General features: G+C 46.2%; 1 protein-coding gene across 1 annotated transcript in view; it reads left to right on the forward strand.

The window, feature by feature from the left end:
• Nucleotides 1-24182, forward strand: part of GABRA3 (gamma-aminobutyric acid type A receptor subunit alpha3) — a 118829-nt gene that overhangs the window by 55423 nt on the left and 39224 nt on the right. Inside the window, 1 exon segment of the mRNA XM_005285702.5 lies at nucleotides 18990-19057. Coding sequence (XP_005285759.2) covers nucleotides 18990-19057 — 68 coding nt within the window.

Consider the following 24182-nt stretch of genomic DNA (forward strand, 5'->3'; position numbering starts at 1 on the left):
GAATTGAGAGAGGTTGGGAGCAGGTATGTCTACCTGAGGGTATGAACCTGTTTTGAGGGCCTGGAACACCAATTGCATTACTCCCTCTCTCCACTGTTGCAGAGCAGAGCAGAGCTAATTTTGCTTCCATTAGGAGTCTAGCTAGAGATTGCTGAGCTGAATTCACTTTGGGCCAATAGTGCACCAGCACTGGGGCTCCCCTACTACAAGCTGAAATCACTAAAAGAGCTAAAATTGCTGAGCTGAGATCACTGAGTGCTGTGTTAACTAGTGGGGGAGCCTGAAGATATATTGCTAAGCAGCTAGCAGTGTAGAGCAGTTTGTGGAACAGTGAGCTGAGCAGTTTGTGGGGGCAGCTGGACTGGTTCATGGGACGGCTGGTGGAGCGGAGCGGCGCGGCTGGTAGAGCGGAGCCATTCGTGGTGAAGGCTGCAGCAGAACTCCATGGAGAGGCAGGGCAGTCGGCCTCGGACCATGAAAGGTGCCCCTTAACACCCTGTGTGCCCCACCCATTTCTACCCAGGCTGGGGGGTGGTGTAAAACTCTGCAGATAAACTTTTGAATTCTGGGGCGGCACTGACCAGGAACAGAGACTTTTGCGTTGTTGGACTTTGGGGTGATTGGACTTAAGACCCTGAGGGGAAAAGGACACTGCCAAACTTACTTGGAGGTGGGTCTTTTGCTCATGGTTTGTGTTATGAATCCTGTTTGTGGTGTTTCCCCAACATAATGCCACATTGTTTCCCTCCTTTATTAAAAGGCTTTTGCTACACTCAGACTCCGTGCTTGTGAGAGGGGAAGTATTGCCTCCTAGAGGCGCCCGGGGGGTGGTATGTAATTGTCCCAGGTCACTGGGTGGGGGCTCGAGACAGTTTTGCATCGCGTTATTGAAATGGAACTCCTAGATACTGAAACCGGCCCTTGTTGCTGCCAACTCAGAGGGGCAGAAGGGTTACATATACAATGTCATGAACCAATCATGGATCCTGATAGGAGATGGGGTAGTGGGGGATAATACACCTTGACAGGGACAAGTGTCATTTCCCTCCAGTGTGCTGCAGCAGCATCAGGTGCAGGAGATTATGCCTGGGCTCAGAGGCCCCATCATACCAGTGGCCCATCTAGTCATATATATCATCTCTGGCAGGGACCAGCACTAGTTGTTTCAAAGGAACATGCAAGAAACCTTGTAGTGTAATAACCTGTTCATAGAAGAATTTTCTTCCTAACTGCAGTGAGTTAGTGGTTGGCTTATACCATGAAACAAGGAGGCTTCTGTCCTTTTATTTTGATCCTATCTAATGTTACTGTGGATTGTTCTCATTGTCCACTTAAACATCCATCCTTTTCTTGGCCTTGTGTTATCTTGTGGCATGGAGTTTCACAGGTTAACTATATATTGTGTTTGTATTCCTTTCAATGGTATGGAATGTCCCTTTATTCTTAAATATTATGAGAAAAAATAAATGCAAGTGCTCCAATCTACCATCTCCTTACTGTTCATTATTTCATAGACCTCTGCCATCATCTCTAAATGAAAAAGCCCCAGTCCTTTCACTCTCATCTTGTGTTGAAGTTTTTCTGTGCCCCCAATCATTTTGCTGTCTCTTTCTGGACCTCTTCTATTTTGGAAACATTTTTGCAGCGATGGGCGACCAGAACTGAACACAGTATTCAAGATGAGGGTGCTCTCATGATTTATTTAATGGCAGAATTATTCACGTATTATATATACATTCAAATTTATTGTGCATCCATTTACAATGGGCTATAATATAAAATATGTTGAGCATTATATCAAATTGTCCCTTTTTTGTAAAGTGGTACATTGTATATTTAAAAATCATAAAGGAGTTGGCTCCTACAGCTTGAAGAGAAAAGAGCCCATAGGAAGCAAGCAGTTCCCAACCAAAATACATACATTTGCAATAGCTGCCAAAGATCATGCAAATCTCAGATTGGACTATTCAGTCACATGAGACATTGCAAACCATCTACATCACAGGCTGCAGTTTCCACCGTCTCTCGTAGACGAAAGGGTGCCAACAACAATACCCACATTTTATAATGTTCAAACTATATTTAAGATATTCTCTCTCGTGTGCGCACACACTACAGTATGCTTTTGACAAATAAATATAAGCCAGAATTTTCAAACTTGTGTGCCTGACCTTTGAGGCTAACCTCCATAGTCTAGGCTCTTAAATAAGTAACTTGACATTCAAAGAGAATACTGTCTGTGTGAGCTTGGGCAAGTTGCTTTAGGCCAAATTCTGAATATACCATATTCTGTAAGTGGCCCACTGCAGTTAATGGGGCCACTTGTGGAGCAAGGTGCTACTCAATGTCAGAATCTGCTGATGTTGAGCCACTGAAACTCCCATTGACTTCTGAAAACCAGGCCACTTATTTAACCCATTGACTGCAGAAACACAAGTATGAACGTTTTGGCTGTGCCTGAGTTTCCCCGCTGTGAAATGGGGATAATGAATTTGCCCTCTTTTGCAAAGTGCTTTGAGATCTTGTGATGAAACGGGCTATTTAAGAGTTAGTTATTAATTTTATTAATTTTATTTAGTTTATTGATTTTAATTAGTTTAGTGGCAGAGGCCTGTGTTTCTGGAGGGAAAGGTGGTGAGTGCTGCTCCTGAAGCTACATGCATGTGGTCACTTGCTAACCTGTCTGTATAAGTATGTGGCCAAAAGACCTTTACGTGTGCTTGTCTGAAATGATTTCTATTGACATTCTGTCTACAAGGGGAGAAAATGACATGTGACGTGGAATCGCTTCTAGAATAATGTGCCTTTTCCTTTGCTGCCCTGCATGGGTTTTCAGAAACTCTTTAATTATACGGTGTTTGTTGATCAGCTGGTGAATGCTGAAGTCAATGGAGCTGAGCTAGTGTATCCCAGCTGAGGATCTGGCCCCCAGCTCCGAAATGATTCCCAAGCCCCTTTCCTTTCAGGTCCTTATTGTTTATGGAGTATCTTTCCCTGCTCCCAGTGGCTCATTCTTAACAAAAGCCCTTCCTCCAAGAGCGTGAATGAAATGGAGAGAGGAAAAGCTCTTTTCTTCCCCTCTGTCCCCTGGACTGTGCTCTCTCCCACTAGTCACTATGAAAACACATTGTGGCTGTCACAGGCGGACATGCAATCAAAGAAAACAAGAAACATCCCCAAGTCAAAACCAGTCGAGAGGAGAAAAGTGGCTTTGCTGAGAGCTGTTAAGATGTGCCTGAGCTCCTGGCCTTGTCTCTCTCACTCTCTCAGATGCAGATTTGATGCTGGAGGAGGCAGCAGCAGCTTTCCTCTCTTCACCCCCGCCTGTCCCCAGCCCCTGCACCTTGGACTGTGCTGGCAGGGGATGCTCTTCTGGTCTCTTTTTTCCCCACCAGCAACAGCACATGGGTTTTCTTGGGCTTGGATGTCTGGAGTTGATGGCCCAGTGTGGCAAGTCTTGGTGAGCCTTGTTCTGCAAGATGATTTCTTCTGCACTGCTGCTCCCAAGCAAAAGCAACAGCCTCAGAGGTCTGCACTGTCCCGCAGCACAGAGCAGTAGTCAGGGAGACAGCAAGGGTTTGTTGTTCCTAGAAGAGACCTGGGAGGGAGGCATTCCTGTTTCTGTCATTTTGGCTTGGTGTATTCTTTAGTGACACTAGATTATCAGGTCACCTTTGCATTACTCTTTCATCACCTCCTTTGCTCCTGTTTCCTCTTCCTCTATTAATATTGTAGTGCCAGGCCTCAGGGTGACCCTGTGGGATTGCATTAGTGAACTAGAGAGACCACAGGGTCTGGCTGTGTCCAGTAGCCTCAATAGAGAACCCCCTTTGTATTCATTCCAGACCAGCCCTGTCTCTTCTCTACTGTGACACGGACCAGTCATCCTCCGTTTGCAGGGTTCTCTCACCCATCCCTTTCTTTCCTCCCTCATTGCTAGTAAAAGCTGCACCCTTCTAACTTGGGAGGGGAGCATTCTTGCCAGCGGTCCTGATTCCAGAACCACAGGCTGGGGAAATGAAACAGCCCCAGGGATTCCACTCCTAGGTTGCCTTCTGAAACCCAGGTCAGGCTGGCAGGAACGGAAAGTCATGGCCATCTGGTGGCTTATGTGAGGGCCACTGTTGGTCTCCATCCATTTCCTTATTGGGCAAGTGTTTGCACCAGCAAATTGGCCCCAAATGGCCTGCACTATTGAGACCCTGGTGGGCACCCTCTGGCCTGGAGTGGTTCCTTCCTGGTCATTGCTGAGGCCCATGCTGTTGGGGAGAGTTTACATGTAGTTGTTCAGTGGGTGATCTGTGCACTTTGGTCACCTGAGCTGTTACTGAAGCTCTAACTCCGATGAAAGAAAAAAACAGGATGGGTCCCTGCTAACTCCAGAGACTCTGAGGGAGCTGTGCCAGGGATAAATCTGGCCCAGTATATCTTGGACAGCAATGTGGTTCATTTGGCTGGAGGCAACAGAGTTTGCCGGGATTGTGTTGTCCTATTTTTGGATTTAGTGTGTGAGGCGTAATTCCCAGCCTACACCCGGCATTTGGCTTGCTCCCTACATGACGGAGATGGGGCTGAGCCGGTAGTGGTGCCAGGGGAGGAGGACCAGGGGAGTGTGTTGCGGGAGAGAATTCCTTGTTAACAAAAGGAGTTTGGTTGCTTGAGTAACTAGGGATGTGATAAAGTCACAGAGAGTTTACTCATGCTGAGCTCAGGGGCAGAGTATGGTGCATATTTGCTCAAGACAGGAAGGAATGAGCAGGAGTGGAAGCACAAAAGAACCAGGGAATGCTGGAGTAATTCCAGCTAGGGGAGTGCTGGCTTAGCCCCTCATTAGTATGATGAGTATTACTCCTAGGGGAATTCTGCACCACTGCGCATCTTCAGAATTTATGACTCCCGCAGATTTCTTTGCTTCCCTGCAGAAAAATGACTTTCTGATGGGGAAGCAAAAGGAAGCCACAAGAGCAATGACCCTCCCCAGCAGTATCTTTCGGGTGCCCAGGGCTGTCAGCAGAGAGGTAAATCACTGTGGGGCAGGGGGAAGGACTGGGGAAGACCCAGCTGATGGCTCCTACCCTGCGCCGGGCTCAGCTGCTAGTCCCGGCTGGGCTGGGGAGGACGGGACTTCCTCTTTCCCTGCATGGCATCTCACCCCCAGATTTCTTCCCCGGCTGTAGAAAGTTCTGCAAACTCACCCCTGCATGCTTCCTGCACCCATCACTCCTCAGCTGCAGGGGGAGGAATCACTGTACATGGAGCTGCTCCCCCATCCACCCAACCCCCGTGCATCCAGACCCCCTTGTACCTAGACCCCCCACTAACCCTCACCTCCTTCCCTGCACCCAACGAACCCCCAACGAACCCCACTTCCCCTGCACCACCCCAACGAGCCCCCTGCACCCAGATCCCCACCATACTGAGCCCCAACCAGCTGCACCTGGATCTCCACCCCACTGAGCCCACTCCTGCAGCATCTGGACCCCACCACTGATCCCCCCACACCCAGACCCCCCTGCCAAGCTCTATCCCCCTCACACCAAGACACCTCTCCTGTTGAGCCCCAACTACCTGCACCTAGACTCCCCTGCAGAGTCCCATTGCACCAAGAGCCCCGCAACAAACCCAAGTGCATCCAGATTCCACCCCCCATGCACCAGAATCTCCCACTGAGTCACCTACACCCAGATTGCCCCACACAGAACACTCTCAGCCCACACATGGATTCCCCTCTTCTACTAAGCCCCTCCACACTTGGATTCTGCCTTGCTGAGCCTGCCTGCCCACACCTGGTGCACCTGGTATAGAGGGCCAGGGCCCTGGGGTGTTTCTGGGGCAGGCCCAGTCCTTGCGCTGTGTCAGGGTTGGGTGCAGCCTCACCGCTGAGTCTATGTCCCAGAGGGGGAGCTGCACAGTGATCTCCCACCTCTGTGCAGCCAGTGGCCTGTGCTCCCCAATGTCATGCTGGAGTTTCCACATTTATTTGATAAATACATTTTGCAGAATTTTAAAATATTGTGTGAAGAATTTTTATTTTTTTGGCACAGAATTTTTAAGTTTTTGGTGCAAAATTCCCTCAGGAGTAGAGAATCAAGCCCCGGTTCCCTGCTGTACATCATACAAGGACCTGCTCAGGATCAAAAGGGGCTGGAGAGTGGAGAGTCCTGCTTGCAATGGGTAGGCTCGGTCACTATTATGTGGTATTAAAGATGTAGTGGGATTTCATGTCTGCCGTGGTGCAGTCCATTGCCCTGCTGAAACTGACAGGACCCCCTGCTACCCAGAGAAAAGGTCTGTCAGAGACAACAACTGGTGCTGCACTGGATCTTAGCCAGATGGTCCCTGTGATGAAGGGGGCTTGGAGAGCAAATGAGGGAGGTGGGATTTGATCTCTGGAATAAGAAGGGAGGAACCTGAGGGTGGAGCTTCTTGATGAGGGGACTACAGCGCTCCTTCCCCTTCAGGAGAGCACTGCCGTGTTTCAAGTACTCTTTGTTGCACAGTCCCAGCTCTGTTAAGCCTCAGGCACATTAATCGAAGGCAGTTCTCCTGGGGCGGCAGCAAAGGTCGCAGAAGGAAAAGACATTTCTATTCCTCTTTTGTTCCTAGGGCTAAAATTGGAAAGAAATTAAATCCCCAAAACGAGAAGCTGAGAAAATGAAGAATGAGAGAGCCATAAAGCCTCTGTGCGCAGCTGTAGAAATTACCTTCTAGTACTTAGGTGTTTCATCCATCTGACGATGGCAGGGACTTGGGAGGTGGCAGGAATTTAAAGTTTTCAGCCCAGACGCTGCTCAGTGTGCTTCTGCTCAGTGTGTTGTGTTTAAACTAATTGCAAAAAGAAGAGCAAAGTAGACACAACTCTCAGGGAGAAAGAAGCCCCTGCTATATCACTGCACAGCATCTGAGAACCTACTGCACTGAGACTCAACTGCATTCCCTCTGCTAGATCATAATACAGCCTCCAGGAACCCCCAGCACCGAGACACCACTGCATTCCCTCTGCTAGATCATAGCACAGCATCTGAGAGCTCCAGCACTGAGACACGAGCACATCACAGTGAATAATGGATTATTTTGGTTCTGCAGCAGAACAGAAAAATCCACGGGGGAGGGAAATCCACTTTGAACTGAAACCAATTTTTAAAAAAAGCTTATAGTCACATAAGAAACTAAAAAAATTCCATTGAATGAACTAAAATATTTTTTGTGTCAACACAAAACAATTTTTTTTATCTTTTTGTTTAAATTCAGCAGTTTTCAGGTGTTTTTCACCTTACTTAATTTTTTTAATTGGCCAAATTTGAAAACAAAATGTCATGTCGAAACTCATTTTTTTTCTAGTTTTTTATGACTCACTATTTGTCAAATTTGACCTGAATTCACAAACAATTCCAGAGCCCTGAAAAATGCTTTTTATTGAGACATTTCTGTCAGAGACAAAATATGTTGCTGAGCTCAAGTCATGACTGTAGCCAGGACCCTCCGATACAGTTCACAGCACATGGCTACTTCCAGGATTGGGATAAAACTGCATCTCTCTCTGTTGGCACTTCTATTCGCCTATCTCTGTTGACCCTGCCCACCTCAGAAACATCAATGCAGCTAACCTCACAAAACCCTTCAGAGATAGGGTGGTATTGTTGTCTCATTTTAAAACTGAGGCATCGGGAGGCTAAGTGACTTGTGTGTCCAAAATTACACATGAAGACTGGAGTCAATAATTTAATTCGGTCCCTGGCTGGTGCTTTAAACCACAAGCCCATCCTTCCTCTGACATTGCTGGCTTATAGCACAGCACCTACCACCCAGAAGCTCCTGGCATTTAGACATGACACTTTTACCTCTGCCATAATACAGCAAAGGATCCAGGAACCTCTAGCATTGAGAATGACTGCCTAACCTCCAATATAGCTCAGCCTTCCAAAAGGAGTAGTGAAGGCAAAAAAACCCTAACTGGCTTCAAGACTGAGCTTGATAAGTGTATGGAGGGGATGATACGATCGGACTCCCTACAATGGCAAATGGCCCATTGGTGACTGCTAGTAGCAAAAATCCCCAACTGCTGGAGATGGGGCACTAGCTGGGAAGGGCTCTGAGTTACTACAGAGAATTCTTTCCCAAGTGTCTGCCTGGCGGGTCTTGCACACATGCTCAGTGATTGCCATATTTGGGGTCAGGAAGGAATTTTTTCCTGAGTCAGATTGGCAGCAACCTTGAGAATTTTTCACCTTCCTTTGCAGCAGAGGGCATTGCAGGTTTAAACCAGTGTAAATGATGAATTTGCTGTAACTTGAAGTCTTTAAATCATAATTTGAGGACTTCAGTAATTCAGCCAGAGGTTAGGGGTCTGTTTCAGTTGTAGGTGAGGTTATGTGGCCTGCAAGGTGCAGGAGGTCGGGCTAGATGATCCATGATGGTCCCTTCTGGCCTTAGAGTCTATGAGCACGGCACCTGGGACCCCCTCAGCATTTTGCAGCTGTGCATCACCACTGCAGTATAACTGCACAGCATCTGGAACACCCCAGCACAGAAGCAAGACTGTGTAACCTCCACTATATTGGCACAATACTCGGAAAGCTCCTGTACTAAGCCCCAACTGCCTCACTCCCTGTTTTATTACAGTACACCATCGGGAACACCCCACAATGAGACACTACTGCATCATCTCTGCTAGAATGCAGCCCAGCCTCTGGGATCCCCCAGCATTGCATTACTCCTGCTACGGCACATCACAGCGCAGCATCCACAAACTGACACACAAACATACCAGCAGATTATATTAGGGCTGAGATTCTTAAATAAATAACAGTTGGTGATTACAGCTGAATTTTTAATAACAGCCTTCTTACTTCCCTCCCTCCCCTAATCACTTGTAGAGGCAGTCCCACAGTAGACAGCCAGAGAAGGGAGAGGAATTGAGACAGGGTAATTTGTATTCCAGCTCAGCTGCAGCTAGTGCTTCTGAGAAGCAAATAAAAATAGCACTCAGTCATTTTGTAAATAATATACACCCCCTCGCTTGCCCAGGGAGTCGTGAGCACTTAAATGGGAGATTTCAGGAATGAGTGGGTGGTGAGGGGGTGGCAGGCTGGCTCTGTCTGCAGCACAAAGGACGGGAGCCAGCAAGGAAAAGAGGCAGGGACTGGATCGTTCATAGTCTAGGTGATGCACAGCAGCAACAGCCAGGAGTAGAGAGCAAATGGGCCTTTGGCCCCTTATATGAGGCATGTCCCACAAATGCTGTGGCATGGAAGCCCTGCGGTGCCCTCGATAATGCTACTGTCAATGTTCTGCTTGTTGGAATCAGTGGGAGAAGAATTCAGTCCTCACTGCCAAGTGAATATGGCCATTTATTGTCTTTGCAAGCAGGGTAGATCTGGCTTGGGAATTTCTTGGAGAGGGGGACGGTAGTTTTTGAAGAGGAGCAGGTATTGAGAATAACAGGGGGTAATGCTTGGGGAAGGGATGCTCTGGCCTCTGTTTTACATTTGCATTGAAGATCTGCCCCAGCTCTGGGGGATTTTTGCAACAGGAGCCAAGCAGCATTGCCTGGTGAGGAGGGGTGAGTTAATGAATACTTTTCTGTGCTAGGTGGGGGGGGGGGGGGGGGAGTGCCTCTGCTCAGCCTGCAGTGCATTCATTGCTTCTGCCTGCAAAATTTCTCCAGATGGCATTAGAAACACAAGTACACCCAGACCAGGGAATACACTCTTTGGCAAGGAAGGATGGTGCAGTGATTAGGGAACTAGCCAGAATCTTGGAAGACCTTGTGTTCAATTCATTGTTCTGCCACAGACCCTGAGCTGTGCTGAGTGCTCACGACATTTAGTGCAGGAGTCCTGGGCAGGGTGAGTCCAAGATCTCTGCTCACTACCATGGGAAGTGGAAAGTGTGGGAGAAGAGAGGCTTATGCTCAGTGGCAGCTCCTCAGGAGTGGGGGTGGACATTACCTGATCTATGCCATGATCTTTCCTGACTGCTGCAAATGGCTACTGAGAGCACCTACATATATCCATTTCTGACGTCACGACTGGCCTCACTGTGCACCATAAGCCGCTGGTTAACTAACACTGCAGTACCTGGGTAGGATGAGTCTGGCTCCTTCCTTCCCTCCCAATCACCATTAACAAATGAGAACACCCCCTTCCCCTACCTCTCCCTCCCCCCGCTGGAATACCAAGCACCGAAGGATCTGTTTAGCTTGTCTACAGAATTCCCTGGCTTTCCACCAGGGTGCAAAGGGTGACAATAAATATCAGTAGATTGTTCAAGAGCCCGGCTGCAGTGGTATATTCCCTTTATTAAACACTTTATAATACAGCAGTACCTAACCTGGTTATGGCCTTGGTCCCCATTGTGCTAGGTGCTGTATAAACATGTCAATGACAGTCCTTGCCTCAAAGGGCTTAAAACAATCTGAATGTGTTCATGCACAGAATGCTTTACCAATTGGTATTCAGTGTTAATAATCTATCATGAAAATGGGTGTATTGATTAATATTATTATTTCTTATTTGTATGACAGTAGCATGAAGAGGTGCCAATCTGGGAACAGGTACCTCATTGTGCCAGGTGCTGTATGAACATAGCAGAAGTTTTCTGCTGCAGAAGGCTCATGACAAGACTGAAGGAAAGCAACTACTCAGGGTCATGCAGCAGAGGCAATAATAGAAGGCAGCTCTCCAGACTCCAGGCTAGTGCCCTAGTTACTCGAAAACACTGCCTCCCCTTCCAGATTAATAGGGTGACCAGATCACAAGAGTGAAATATCAGGACACATTGGTCGAGTGGGGGGGAGGGAGGAGGGAAGACAGACAGACACAGGTGCACAGCCCCGACCGGAGCCAGAGGCACACTACCCTGTGCTACCAGCCCTGTGCTACCAGTGTGTCCCTTCCTGTTGGGGGTGGGCCCATGCTGCACCACACAGCTCCCCTGCCCAGCGCCCCCTGGATCCACTATGCCCAGAGCCCCCTACAACCCTTCCACTACAAATGCACAGTGCTGTGCACACACACCCCGCCCAGCGCCCCCTTGCTCACAGCCCTACCACAGCTGCCCGGCACCCCACACAGAATCCCCCACTCACTAGTTTCCCAATACACACAGATTTCCCCTCCCTCCCAGTGCCCTTCCCCACAGCCCCACCACCACAACTACACAATGACCCGCACTGCTCAGCGCCCTGACACACACAGATCTCCCCCACTGCCCAGCACCCCCCAACAGGCCCCCACTGTCTAGCACCCCAAAACACACAAACCTCCCCCACTGCCCAGCGCCCTCCACATCCTCACAGCCCAGCACCCCACACACCTCCCAGACACTCACTCCATCACACCCTGCCCCCTTCCCTGGCCGAACTCACCAGCCCAGCTGGGAGGTCTCTGGGTGAGAATGGCGAGGGGAGTCTCCAGACTCTCCACATGCTGTGCCCACCACAAGCGCGAGCTCCGTGGCTCCCATTGGCCGGGAAAAGCGCCAATGGGAGCTGCCAGAGCTGCGGAGCAGGGCTTACAGGCGCCAGCAGCATGCAGAGCCCCTCCCCCCCCCCCCAAGAGCCAGAGGGACCTGCCAGGGGGCGAGATGGGGAGTCCCGGCAGTGCTCACCTGGGGCGACTCCTGTCCCGGGAAGCATCCGGCAGGCTGGTCCCTCTAGCTCCTAGGGTTGCGGGTCGGGTCAGGTCAGGTGGGGGGGCGGAGGGCTCTCTGCCCACTCCGGAGCCTTCAAGCCCCACCCCTGAAGCACGCGGCGCTCCTGCTGGCGGGCGGGCGCCAGGAGCTGCCCCAGGAAGCGGTAAGCAGCGGCGCTGCAGCTGTGGTCTGAACGGTCCCCGATATCAGGACAAAGGGCGTCCCGACTGATGTAAGGTCAGGACGTGGGACAAGTCCCCTAAAATCGGGACTGTCCCGATAATATCGGGACGTCTGGTTATCCTACAGGTTAATGACTCTGTCCTAGATACGCAGACCCGGAATCAGCATAGACCCAGCATGCAGAGTGTGTGTTGCTCAGATACTTATTGTAGTTGCCTCATTCTTCCCTTTCTGCCATCCCTCCCCATTTATTTATTACAGCCACCTGTTACATCTTGTCATTAGCTTCTTTAGGAAAGGGACTGTGTCTTTATTTTGTGTCTGTACAGTGCCTAGCGCTACAAAGCCCAGATCCCTGATTGGAGCCTCTAGGTGCTGCTGCAGTATCAATACTAGTGTTAATTAATAAATTGCACTGCATCACAGTGCACCGTACGTCCTACACTGGAGAAAGGTGGGCTAAGAACTTGGCTCTCTTGCGTTCTATTCCCTGGTCAACTGCCAGCTTCCTAAGTGACCTTGTGCAAGTCTCTTTCTCTTTGTTTCCCTATCTGTAAAATGGGGATCATAACACTAACCTGCCTCCAAGGGGACTGCAAGGCTTCATTCATGAATGTGTGCAACCAGGGCCAGCTCTAGCTTTTTTGCCGCCCCAAGCAAAAAAAGGGGGGGGGGGAGGGGGCAGCAGGCCTGCTGAAGCAAAAAAAAAAAAAAAAAGAATAGCTGCAATGCCGCCCCTTAGAATGTGCTTCCTCGTCTGGTGCCTGGAGCTGGCCCTGTGTGCAACCAGCTTTGTGAGGCTCGGCGGGAAGATGTTAGAGAAGAACCAAGTGTTATTTAATGTTCTGCAGCAGATTTGGTGAAAGCGCTGAAGTGGCCGTGATCCAGCACTCAGCTATTAAATATTTGCTGAGATGTGTGGCGAGATGGCCAGATTTCCATGGGCGAATAATCAGGTCTGCAGATTAGGAAGGGGAGAATTAGCCAGGCTACTCTGCATTGTATTTTGGATTGTAATAGAAAAGGCTGCTCTTTGCTTTCTGCCCCGGTAAAAACAGGTGCAATGTGTTCCTGATATTTGCTTTTCCAAGCTAAATATCTGTAGGATTCTGCTAGGGAGAGAATGTATCATTATCACAGAGCAGGGTGGATTTGATTTAAATCACTTGTCAGGAAGACTCGATTTACTCATGGTTTTCTACATAAAAGTGCATTCTTGTTGGTTGTTATAACCTTAATACATATTCTTCACAACTCAGAGATAGATGTAGGTTTCATTTTTAGAAGGTACACACTATACATTTTTAAACAGTGATTTTGAAAACTATTCAGATTAGTTTTACAGTTATATCAGAAAACGAATGATTGTTTGGTTATTTCATTTACCAAAGGTAATTGAAACAGATATTTATGAAATCATTGGGAGATCAACTATCTCCAATTCAACAGGTTAATCATTAATATTTGGAGGATTTTCTTGCCATGCTGTATTAGGAGGAGAACATCACCAGACAGACATTTAAATTGTTTTATTTAACTAAAACAACAACGTTAAGAATTCTGGATTTTTTTTCTTCAACAGCAAACATATAATATTTTAACAAAAAAGCATATGACCATCGCTTCTCACATTTATCTCCAGACTTCTTCTCCTTGTCCAGATCTCTTACACCCCCAACAATCTTCTATTCATTGAACTTTCTGAAACTTTGCACTTTTAGAGAGAGGTAAGGGATTGACTGTGTGTACACAAATTTGCAGAGGGACAATAGAGTTGAGGGCTGTTATTTCTCACCTCTATATATTATTTATTTAAAAACATTTTTGCTATTAACAAGCAGTTACCTCTGGAGACACAAATCCACAGTTTGAGAACTGAAAAATTAAGCATCTCTGATGTTATCTTCTAGACTGAGCACTGAGTCCCATTGGATAGATAGCAAGATTAACCTAAATAATCTATACAGAAGCCTGTGGAACCCCATAAGATTGGGTCCCTAATCTATGAACTATTGGAATTCATTTACAAAACTTTTCTTAAACATTACATGAATATATTGTCTCATACTAGAGAATTAGAATTTATAATCCCTATTCCATGATGAGATATCTTTGAACTATAATGTATCTTAATTAAAACTATCTATAGATAGGTTTTTTAATCAAAAAGCATTTTATCAAAAAAATCCAATTTAAATAAAAAAATCCATTTTTTTATTTAAAAAGAAATCATTGAAATAAATAAATATCCATTTTTTTATTTAAAAAAAAATCATTGATTTTTATCCACCCTGCCACAGAGCCAATGAACTCATACAGTGATATAAGCAATGCATTGCAGAAGTCCTTGGGTTGCATAATATTGCTAGGATCATGAATGGCCTTAATCCCAAAGACAGTAGTTTGCTGTGATCTGCTTGTGCTTTTGTTAGTTACAACTTTCACAGCTCAACTGGAATTTCTATGAGAGCGGCAGCTATTTTTTGTGGAAATCCTTCTAATTCAAAGGAGAGTCAGATTCTGCCTCTCCTATATGACCAGGGATGTCCCCCAGGCACACGGGTTTATGGGGGCAGGGTTTGTGGAAGCCAGCATGCCTGCAAGCCCAGCCGCACGGGGTCTCTCTGGGTGCTGTCACACAGAGGAGGCTTGGAGGATGAATGGCCCAGAAGAGGAGCCACTGAGGCTGGCAATTCTATGACTCTGGGATCCACTGTCTGAAGTCCCCTTATCCCCTACAGAGCACTGTTTGTGCTGATCGTAGAATCATAGAGCCATAGGGTTAGAAGGGACTGCAAGGGTCATCAAGTCCAACCCCTTGCCGAGATGCAAGATGTATTGGTGTGGAGTGACTCCGTTGAATTCAGTAGCATTTGCAGCAAGCAGAGTGGAATTTGTGCCCAAGTCTGTTGGAGTAGAGGGGTGTGTCTGGCTTTTCTAGAAACGGGTGGGGGGGGGGCTCTCGGGGCCATGTCATGAGGGTGAATGGCCAAGATAGTCTAGATGTAGAGGATCTACAGGATAAATTGGCTTCTCTGGCTTAGGGGGCACAGTGGATGAAGCAAGGTGCTGCCCCTGAGCTCTGTGTGGGTGGTAAGATGTGACCTACTGTGATCTTTGGACCAAGGTGGAAGCATGGGCAGTGGAAGATGCAATCATCATGCTCTTGTCGAAGGTAATGTGATGCAGGCCTGTAACAGACAAAAAGACTGGAAGAGGATTTGGCCAGAATATGCAAGGTTCATTCCTGAGAGAGAGGTTGAATGACTATGGTGTCCCTCTGCCCTGATGACCCCATCTGCAACAACAGCCCCTTTGGGCTACAGGCAACTGGGTCTAGTTTAGAGGTAGCCTTGGTAACTGGTCTGGTCCCCATTCAGTCCCAGGAACAGGGGGACACAAAGGTGGCAATATTTACAGCCACCTTTGTCCCCTCCCCTCCTCAACTGCACCAAGCAAGTCTTGGCTACAGCTTGAGGCCATTGCCCAGCGCTTTTCCTGAGGCCATTTGACCTGTGGTTTCCAGAACATCCCTGTGACTATGACTGTTTTAATTAAATGGACACTTGGATGAATGGTGACTGCTGGACATCCTGATGGCTGACACTCGCTTTCTCGATTATGATTCATGCAGTCTTTGACATGATGCAGTTATGGACTGTTCAATACATTGTCACACTGTGATTGCAGCTGTCTATATATTATATTAAGAACTATCATATATGCAAGGAGACGGGAAGGAATAAGTACATACTAGACCAGGGAAAACCCATTGCCCTTGGGAGCTTATATTACCAAATGGTCCCATCCACTTGGATCCAACAGTCCCTGTCCCAGTACATCATGTGCGTGGCTTTGTTTTTCACTGCACTGTGAGGTCCTGTCGTGCGACAGTCCTTACTTGCGCTCTCTCGATCGGAGTGTGTGAATGAGTCACCAGCAGGGTAGGGAGGTGAGCTGTTCTGTCTGTCCTCCTCTTAGTAACCTGGCAAGTTTGTTACTGGATGTGCACTTTCATCCTAGGTTTGCAGGTCTCAATGGATAAGCACATGCCAATGTCCAGATGAGGAAAATCCTGGGCCGTATTCTCCTAATACAGGGTATCACTAAATCCCACTGAATTCAGTGAGATTTGCTATATCCTGCAGGAGCAAAGGGACCGTAGAGTCTAGGGACTGGAAAGTTTACAATAGGCTGCATTCACTGAGACCCTGGATCAGGTCAGATCCATCCAAGTTTGTTTTGTTTGTTTTTTCCCCCCTCACAACTTCCTAGGCCCAGCCACTCTTCAGCTATTTCTGTTACAGAGGCCTCATTGGTAAGCTTGGTATGGAGACAGTGGGAGTTTCAGTTATGCTGAAACTAACCTTACTAAGAAGAGTCTGCAAAAAATACACCAGTCATCTTCCTTGGGACTGTGCCCAATGCGAGCTTAGAAATAAAGCCACCAAGATCATTCAAAAGCATGTACCAAAGTTTTCTCTACCCCCCACAAGCCTGCTATCATCTGCTCGTCAATTCCTGTGCCAGTTCTCCAACACTTGAGTCCTGCAGGTCACTTTGTGAAATACAGATCCTCTCGCTGATCCACCTTCCCTTGCAACATCTCAACACATTTATGTCTGAGCCTCAAAATATTTCATTCTGCAGACCACAGGGACCATGGCTGGCCCTGAATCTCAGCATGGTGATTAGTGCTGTAAATTATGGATGTCAGGAATGCTGAAAGGGAAGAGGGAGAAAAAGTAGTGCATGTTAAAGAAAAGAACCTTAGAACAGTAGAACTTTCTTCCCTGCTATGTGTCTCATTTTGGGTCCTGTTTGGAAGGACATGGAGAGATACTCCGAGCCTCTAAGTATTACAAAAGTAACTTGCTTTGCTTACAAAAATGCCTAATTGACTACTATGTACTTCAGAAAGTGTACTGCACATATATTTCTCTTTAACCTTCTTTTACAAGATCAAGGGTTACATATATAGCACAACAATATCAGCCACAGGCTGCCTCGGAAGCTCTCCAATCATAATAACTAGAGACATGTATACTATATTTTAGCTATTAAGGAGAAAACCCTGCCAGAATGCATTATCTTACTTTAGTTGCAAAACTTTGAACTGCAGAATGAAGCCTCATAATGCTGCAAAATAAATTGAAACGTGACAAACTATCCCTCTGAGAACAGAGGAATTTCCATAACTGAATTGATCAATGGGCCATCTTCTACTCCAGGATCACATCTACAACAGCAGCCAATGTTAGGTACTTAGATGAAGCCAGGAATCTCTCTTAGTGGCTTCAAATGGACAATTCCATCAGGAGGTACCATTCTGGACATCTAGTCTCATTCAAAGGAAGTGAGAGCACATAATCAATTTAGGACTAGACTAACATCTGTTAATGGAAGTCTTCCATTCTAGGGGCCAAATCTGGCCACATTTCTGTGAGATACCTAGTGAGTAGAGCACTGAACTAGGACCCAGGAGGCCTGGCTCTGATACTGACATGCTGGGTGACCTTGGGCAAGTCATATCTTCATTCTGTGCCTTGGTTTCCCCATCTATAAAATGAGAATAATGATACTGAACACCTTTGTAAAGTGCTTGGAGATCTACTGATGAAAAGTGCCGTATAAGAGCTAGCTACTATTATTATTATTCACATTGAACAATACTTAACTTTGACCTGGTGTCATGGCACGCGACTCACTGCTGCGGCGCCTCCTGCTGGTCGTCTCAGGGAATTAGCCTCTGGGGTACCCTCTGCAGGCCGGTGTCCCACTGCCGCTGGCCCCTGTGTCCCTCCCAGGACCCACTGCCCATTGTCTTTGGGGTGCTGCCCCCGGGCAATACCCCCCCAGTCTCAGGGTCTCCTCACCCAGGGGAACCCCCAACACTCTATCCCCACCTTGCCTCAGTCATGGACTACTGCCAGTCACCATCTAGCCCCCGCTCACTGAGGCAGACTGCAGTGTAAAAGCCACTCATCATAGGCAAGGGGGCGTTGGACCGGCTGCCTCTGCCTACCCGTGGGCTGCCCCCTGCAACTCCAGTACCTAATTGGCCTTCCACTAGGCCGCAGCCTGGGGGGTTTTCAAGCCGGAGCTCCCTAGCTCCCTTGACCTTCCCCCAGCCCTGCTCCACTCTAGGTACCTTCTCTCAGCTCCCTGCAGCCAGGTCCCTCCCTCTCAAAGCTAGAGAGAGTCTGTCTCTGGCTCCTGGCCCCAGCCCTCTTATAAGGGCCAGCTGGGCCCTCATTAAGCCAACTTGGCCTGATTGGGGCGTGGCCCTCAGCTGAGGCTGCTTTCCCCAATCAGCCCTGCTTTTCCTTCCCTGCCACAGCCCTCTCCCTGGGCTGTTTTAAGCCTTTTAAGGCAGGAGCGGGTGACCATCCCACTACACCTGGCTTCAAGCACTTTAGCACATGCTTAACTTTAAACACATGCTTTACTCCCATTGAAGACAATGGGACTTACAAGTGCTTCAAGATAAGCACGTCCTAAAGCGCTTTCCTGAGTTGGGGCCTCCCAATGATTTTGGGCTATTCCTGGAATAAGACGTTACTTGGCATCAATACAGGTAGTAGAGTCTGGCAGCTAGGAGATTATAGCAGACGGGTCAATACTAGCTTTTCGAGAGCTATCATTCTTCATGAAAGAGACAAGTAGGAAAACAGCAAATGTGATGAGAGTGAAAGGCAATCCAAATATTGATTCTTGCACAGTCAAAGAAACCCAAAACTTTAACAAAACCAGGGTTTCTTAAAACTGGGGGAAATTCAATGGCCTACTGATCAGGCTGGCAAATACAAAGGGATTTTGGATTAGAGTTTCACAACATCAGGATTTACCTCTATATTTAAGATGGATAGAACCATAGAAAATTGTGCATTGTGTGACTGTGTACATTATGTAAATATGCACTGTCTGAATGTACTAGGATATATCCAGCCTTGGTGTAACTCTGTGGAAGTCAATGGAGCTGTCCCAGAGGTGAATTTGCCCTATTATGAATTATAAAATTGGCCATTGTTCACAACATGATGGAGATGACAATTCAACACTACAGCAAGGAGGCATCTGGTATGAAAAAACAAAACACAATGAAATGCTAAAATCGTTTCTATGCAAATGAAAATACTTCTCTAATTACTTTTCTCTCTTGTTTTTCCCAGACAGCGTAACTGAAGTCAAGACAGACATTTATGTGACGAGTTTCGGCCCTGTCTCAGATACAGACATGGTAGGTGCTGTAGCTCACAGAGGTCTGACTCTGGGACACTGGGAGTGGGCATTGTTCTTCTTGTTCCAGGTTAATTGGACAAAAGTATGAACTACAGAAACAATGTGCAAGAAATCTATCCAGGTTGCCTGTGAAATTTCTGCTCAGGCATAAAATCTGGGTAGTGTGCATTGTTATTTGTCATTTGCAATAGTGGCAGCCAGCAGATATGGAGCTGGAGATATCTTCAAGAGGGCAACGGTCACAGTAATTCAGGAAGCATAAATTCGTACAGCATAAATCACAGAACTAGATGAGGTCTCATTCCTCAGTAACAAATATCAAGAAATCCCATTCTGTTGCTTTTGGTGGGAGCTTAGCACAGAAAGCAGTTGCAATAGAAGTTAAAAAAAAGACTCTATTTTGGTTTCATTTCTCCTTCTCAATTTCATTTTGGTTTTTGGAAATCCACCAAACATAATCATTGGCATTACTCTAAATCCAGGTACAATAATCTGTGAAGGAATTTCTGTCAGTATCCTTTGGACTAGAGCTGGGTGAAGGTTTTCAACCAAAGTTCTTTTTCAGTGACAAATGCAGATTTGTTAACACCAAAATGTTTTGCAAATTCATGTCAGTTTTGTTGAATTGGTCATTTTGAGAAAAAAGCACCAACAAAAAACAGTCTACAAATGTCAAAAGATTTCAACATTATCAAAATGAATCATTTCAATTTCTCAATTCAGAACAACTTTTTGTTTCAAAATTTCCAGAATGTAGACATATTGAAAAAAATGCTCAAACTGAAACAGAACATTTTGGTTTGGGTCAAACAAAACATTTCATTTGTCTTGAAATGAATTTTTTTCAACTTCTTGGTTCAACAAAAACACTTGACAATTTTTCATTTTGGGTCGACCCAAAATTATTTCTTGTTTATTATTATTATTATTTTTCAGAACTGCTCACAAAACAAAAAAATCAGTTATTCACACAGCTCTATTTTGCACACTACGGGTACGTCTATACAGGGCTAAAAGACACTCAGCATAGCTGCAGCTGGCCCAGGTCAGTTGTCTTAGGCTAGCGGGGCTTGGGCTGCAGGGCTAAAAATTATTATGTAGAGTCTTTTGGGCTTGGGCTGGAGGCTTTGCACAAATCTACACAAAGATTTTTCAGTTCCAGAGCCTGAGCCCCATGAAACCGAGTTAGCTGATCCTGGCTTGGACAGCTGTGGGCATAAGGCGGGTTTTTTATCTCTGTGTAGACATGGGCCAAAAGGTGAAATCCTGGCCTATTGAACTTGATGAGTATTTTTCATTGACATCAGTGTGGGGGTAGGGAGCAGGATTTCTCCCTATGTTTCATTGCTCAGCGTAGCCATTTGCGACTTCCAAGTGAATGGAAGGGACAGGGGAGGAGAGACATGTTTACCCCCAGAAGGAAGTCCATGGAAACCAAAAGTATTTTCTAATGTGGTCCAATGACATCTTATTGTATCTCCAATTGCTGGGACATGTTGTGCCGCTTCCCATCAAAAAGAGGCTGCGTGACTTCAGACACCTGCTCGTTCTTTTGATTTAGAGGAGCATGAATCATGTCTTTTAATCCTTTTTTTCCTGCCTGATGAAGCGAGGGTGTTTTGTGGGTTTTTTCAGTGAGTGCAAAGGGAAGCAAATTGGGGGGTACCACCAAAAGAGCAAGAGCTTCCTACAGCATGATTCTGCCTCCCTTATTCATCTTGAGTAGCATCTTTCTTCATAACCCACTCCGCTTTTTTCAATGTGACTACTCATGGAGTAAGTTACTTAGTAAGAGTGTCAGATTCTGACCCTATGTAAGAGGGGTGGATCATCCCCTTTCCTTCACCAAACTGCTCTAAGTGCCTGAAACAATTATACAGGGTAAGCGAGACAGAGAAAACAAGTGAACTGACTGGCATATTCTGATATGTTTAAGGAAAATTATTAATGAAAAGGCCTGAGGAGTGAATCTAGGTTTATATTCCCTCAACAGTTTGTCTTCTAATTAAAACAGAACTCTGGAGCATAATTAATAGTGAGCTTTCTCAAAAGCATTTCTTGCAGCTTGTATTGCACAAAAAGAGGATTTGGTAGTTTGTGTTTATTTTTAAATTACATGCTGGCATCATTAGTGGGGACCTGGTGTGTGCCTCATCTCTGAGTGTCATTTCGTCTTGGATTTCCCCACGCTGCTGGATGCTCACTTTGGCTTGAAGGTTCTCCCTAGCAGGGGGACAAGAATTGAAACCAAGCAGGCTTGGGTAGGATCAGTGTCCTGAAACAACCTTCCTCCAAACCTCTGAACCCTAGAGGATTTCATTCTCCATGTTCATTCAGCCACGGACATCTCTCCTGCTGCTCTACCAGCGGGGCCCCCCCACAGACTATTAGCACTGGTGATCAGAGGATTAGAGGAGAATTAAATCTCTGAATTTCATTTTGATGCCTCCCCCCATCAGAGGAATCTGTCTTGCTTTGGAAGGACCACTCCTGGCAGGGTTAAAAGTTAAGTTAATGTCACTCTAGCTGAGAGTATTAATCTCATCTGAGTTCTCTCTATCCATCTTGTTCTCTTTCACACCGCAGCAAAGACCAATAATATATTCAGCAATCCCAGCCCTTAGGGAGTATCTGATAATTACTTCCAAGGTGGAGCATATTTGATTAAGGGAGCATGGATAATGAACTGTGAAGAAGAAATATGAGGTATTGAAAAGAGGAAACTATTCTCCGCTGTGTGATTTGACAAAATGAATTTAAAATTAGAAAGACAGTTAAAGAATAATAAATTTTCTCTCCCCTTGCATGCTTTAGTTCCATAGATTTTGCCCATACATAGCAGATGTGCTACTGTGTGCAGTTCTGGTACTGAGCACACTTTGAAATGGGAGTTCAAGAGAGAACCGCACAGGGAAAGGAGGATGAACTTGCACCTTTCTCAGGATTGTTCTCCTATCTTAGATAGAAAAGTGAGGAAGTCACTCCTTCCACATTGGCATCTGTCTGATGATCCAGCCCCTGTGCGTACCACAGCCATCATTATCTGCACTTGAAAGTCTGCCTTGTGCATCCAGATTCAGACAGATTATAATGATGATGAGGGATCTGGGAGGTGAGGCAAATAATGTTTGCTGTTGAGAGCGGAGAGCAGCTGATTACTAACTACAGAGGAGTGTTGTCTGCTTCTGTCTGACGTGTGGGGGCGAGGGAACTCCAGACTCACGAGCTATTCAACATAAAAAGCATTGGCTGATAAGGTCCACATTAATGTCAGATATTGGGTATTCCAGCTGTCCCTCAGCTTGTTAACTGGAACAAAGATGAGACTCTGGAGAGGGGCCCTGCAGAGGAGAAGAACGTGAGCCATGTTTCTGTGGTTCTCTGGCATGGATTTTAGTCACAGCCCTGGATGGAGAAGAATATGACCTACAATTCTTGGTTCACCTGAATGGTGTGCAGGCACAGGCACTGGGAGGAGGTGAATCTGAACTGGGGGACTGCGCTCACATGGGAAGAACACTGGGGGCCAGAGGAAAGAGACCCTGGCCATGGTTTGTCTTCTTCTGAGGATTAGACTCTTAGTACAGAAGGAGAAAAGGAGGAGCTGAGTTTGTGTTCTCTGTGGTGTAGTTTGGAAATTGTTCATCAGAGTGAAGATCCTGAACTAGATTTCTCTTCTCCCTCTGACAAGGACTCTTTCTCTCCTGACATGGCAAGGAGCAGAGGGCTTTGTTTCACTGTACTTGTTGCTGGGCCTCTTGTCCCCACGCTGCCAAAGAATCATTCAGGGGGCCTTGGAGAGAGATTGCTGCACTCGCTGTTAAAGATGGTTGTTTACAGGCTCCCAAAGGGACCACGGTCAAATTACAGACTGCGGGTTAAAATGTACAGGGGATTTCAGAGAGGAGAAATCATGGGAACAAATGCCCCTGGCCTGGCACACTCTTGTGTTCCTGTTTATTTAGCTTGGATTGCATTCCTCATACAGCAGGGCAGAATTTGATGCTAGGCATTTGTACCTTGTGGTCAGCAGCATCTGGACGAAGATGTCATGTGTCAGAGTTCTGTTTGATTCGGCATAAGAAAAAAATGAAGGCATAGACCCACAGCTGTAGTAGATCCACATCATTCCATTGATTGTAATAGAATAACATCAATTTTAGAGCTGGACAAATAACAGATTTTTCAGTTTGTTGGCAGTTTCAAAAAGTCAGAAAAAATTCATTTCAGGTTGGACCGAAAATTATGGGTGAAGTGAAAAGCTGAAAAAAAATTGTTTTTGTGGGAATGAAAAGTTTTGCTTCCACCATTTTAAAATGTTTTTGAACTTTATTTTAAAAATTAAAGGATGAAAAGTCATTTTAAACTGAAAAAATTGGAAAGTTGCATTTTGAAAATGTCAAAATGAAACATTTTGTTCTTTTCAGAACGTTTTTCCGCAAATGAAAAATTTGGCAAAACCAACAGAAATTCATGAAACATTTTGGTGTCACCAAATCTGAATTTTTCAACGAAAAAAGTGTGTGACAAATTTCACGCAGCTGTAATCAATTTACTTCAGCTGAAGACCTGAGCCCAAGCCTCTAAGGGGCCAAATTCAGCCTTAGTGTAACCCCACTGGTTTCAAAAAGAGTTACACCAAGATTAATTTGGCCCCATGTGCCGTATCCTAATTGTAATTTTATCCAGGTTTAAACACATTTCCTGCATTTCTGGGTTCCTCGTTCTTGGGAAAGTTCATTTCTGTTCTCCCAGTGAATAAAATTGATTTCTATATTATTAATTCAGTGCTAATGGCATGCCTGCAGGATCCCCGAGTCCTGACCTTTCATATGTGGGAACCGTTACACACATCACTGAAATGCAGCCACCTCTGGGGTGAAAAGTGGTAGCTGTTTGATGGTGCTTGGCAGCACTGCACAACAATTTAGGACTGAAAGTGACTTAGAGTATTGTCCTGATGTTTCAAACATGGTTGCCAGGGCCAGCTCCAAGGTTTTGGCCACCCCAAGCAGCCAAAAAAAAAAAAAAAAGCTGTGATCGCGATCTGCGGCAACAATTCGGCAGAAGGTCCTTCGCTCCCAGCGGGAGTGAGGGACCGTCTGCCGAATTGCAGCTGTATC

This window comes from Chrysemys picta, chromosome 9 (assembly GCF_011386835.1).
Source record: "Chrysemys picta bellii isolate R12L10 chromosome 9, ASM1138683v2, whole genome shotgun sequence".
Taxonomy (NCBI): Eukaryota; Metazoa; Chordata; order Testudines; family Emydidae; genus Chrysemys; species Chrysemys picta.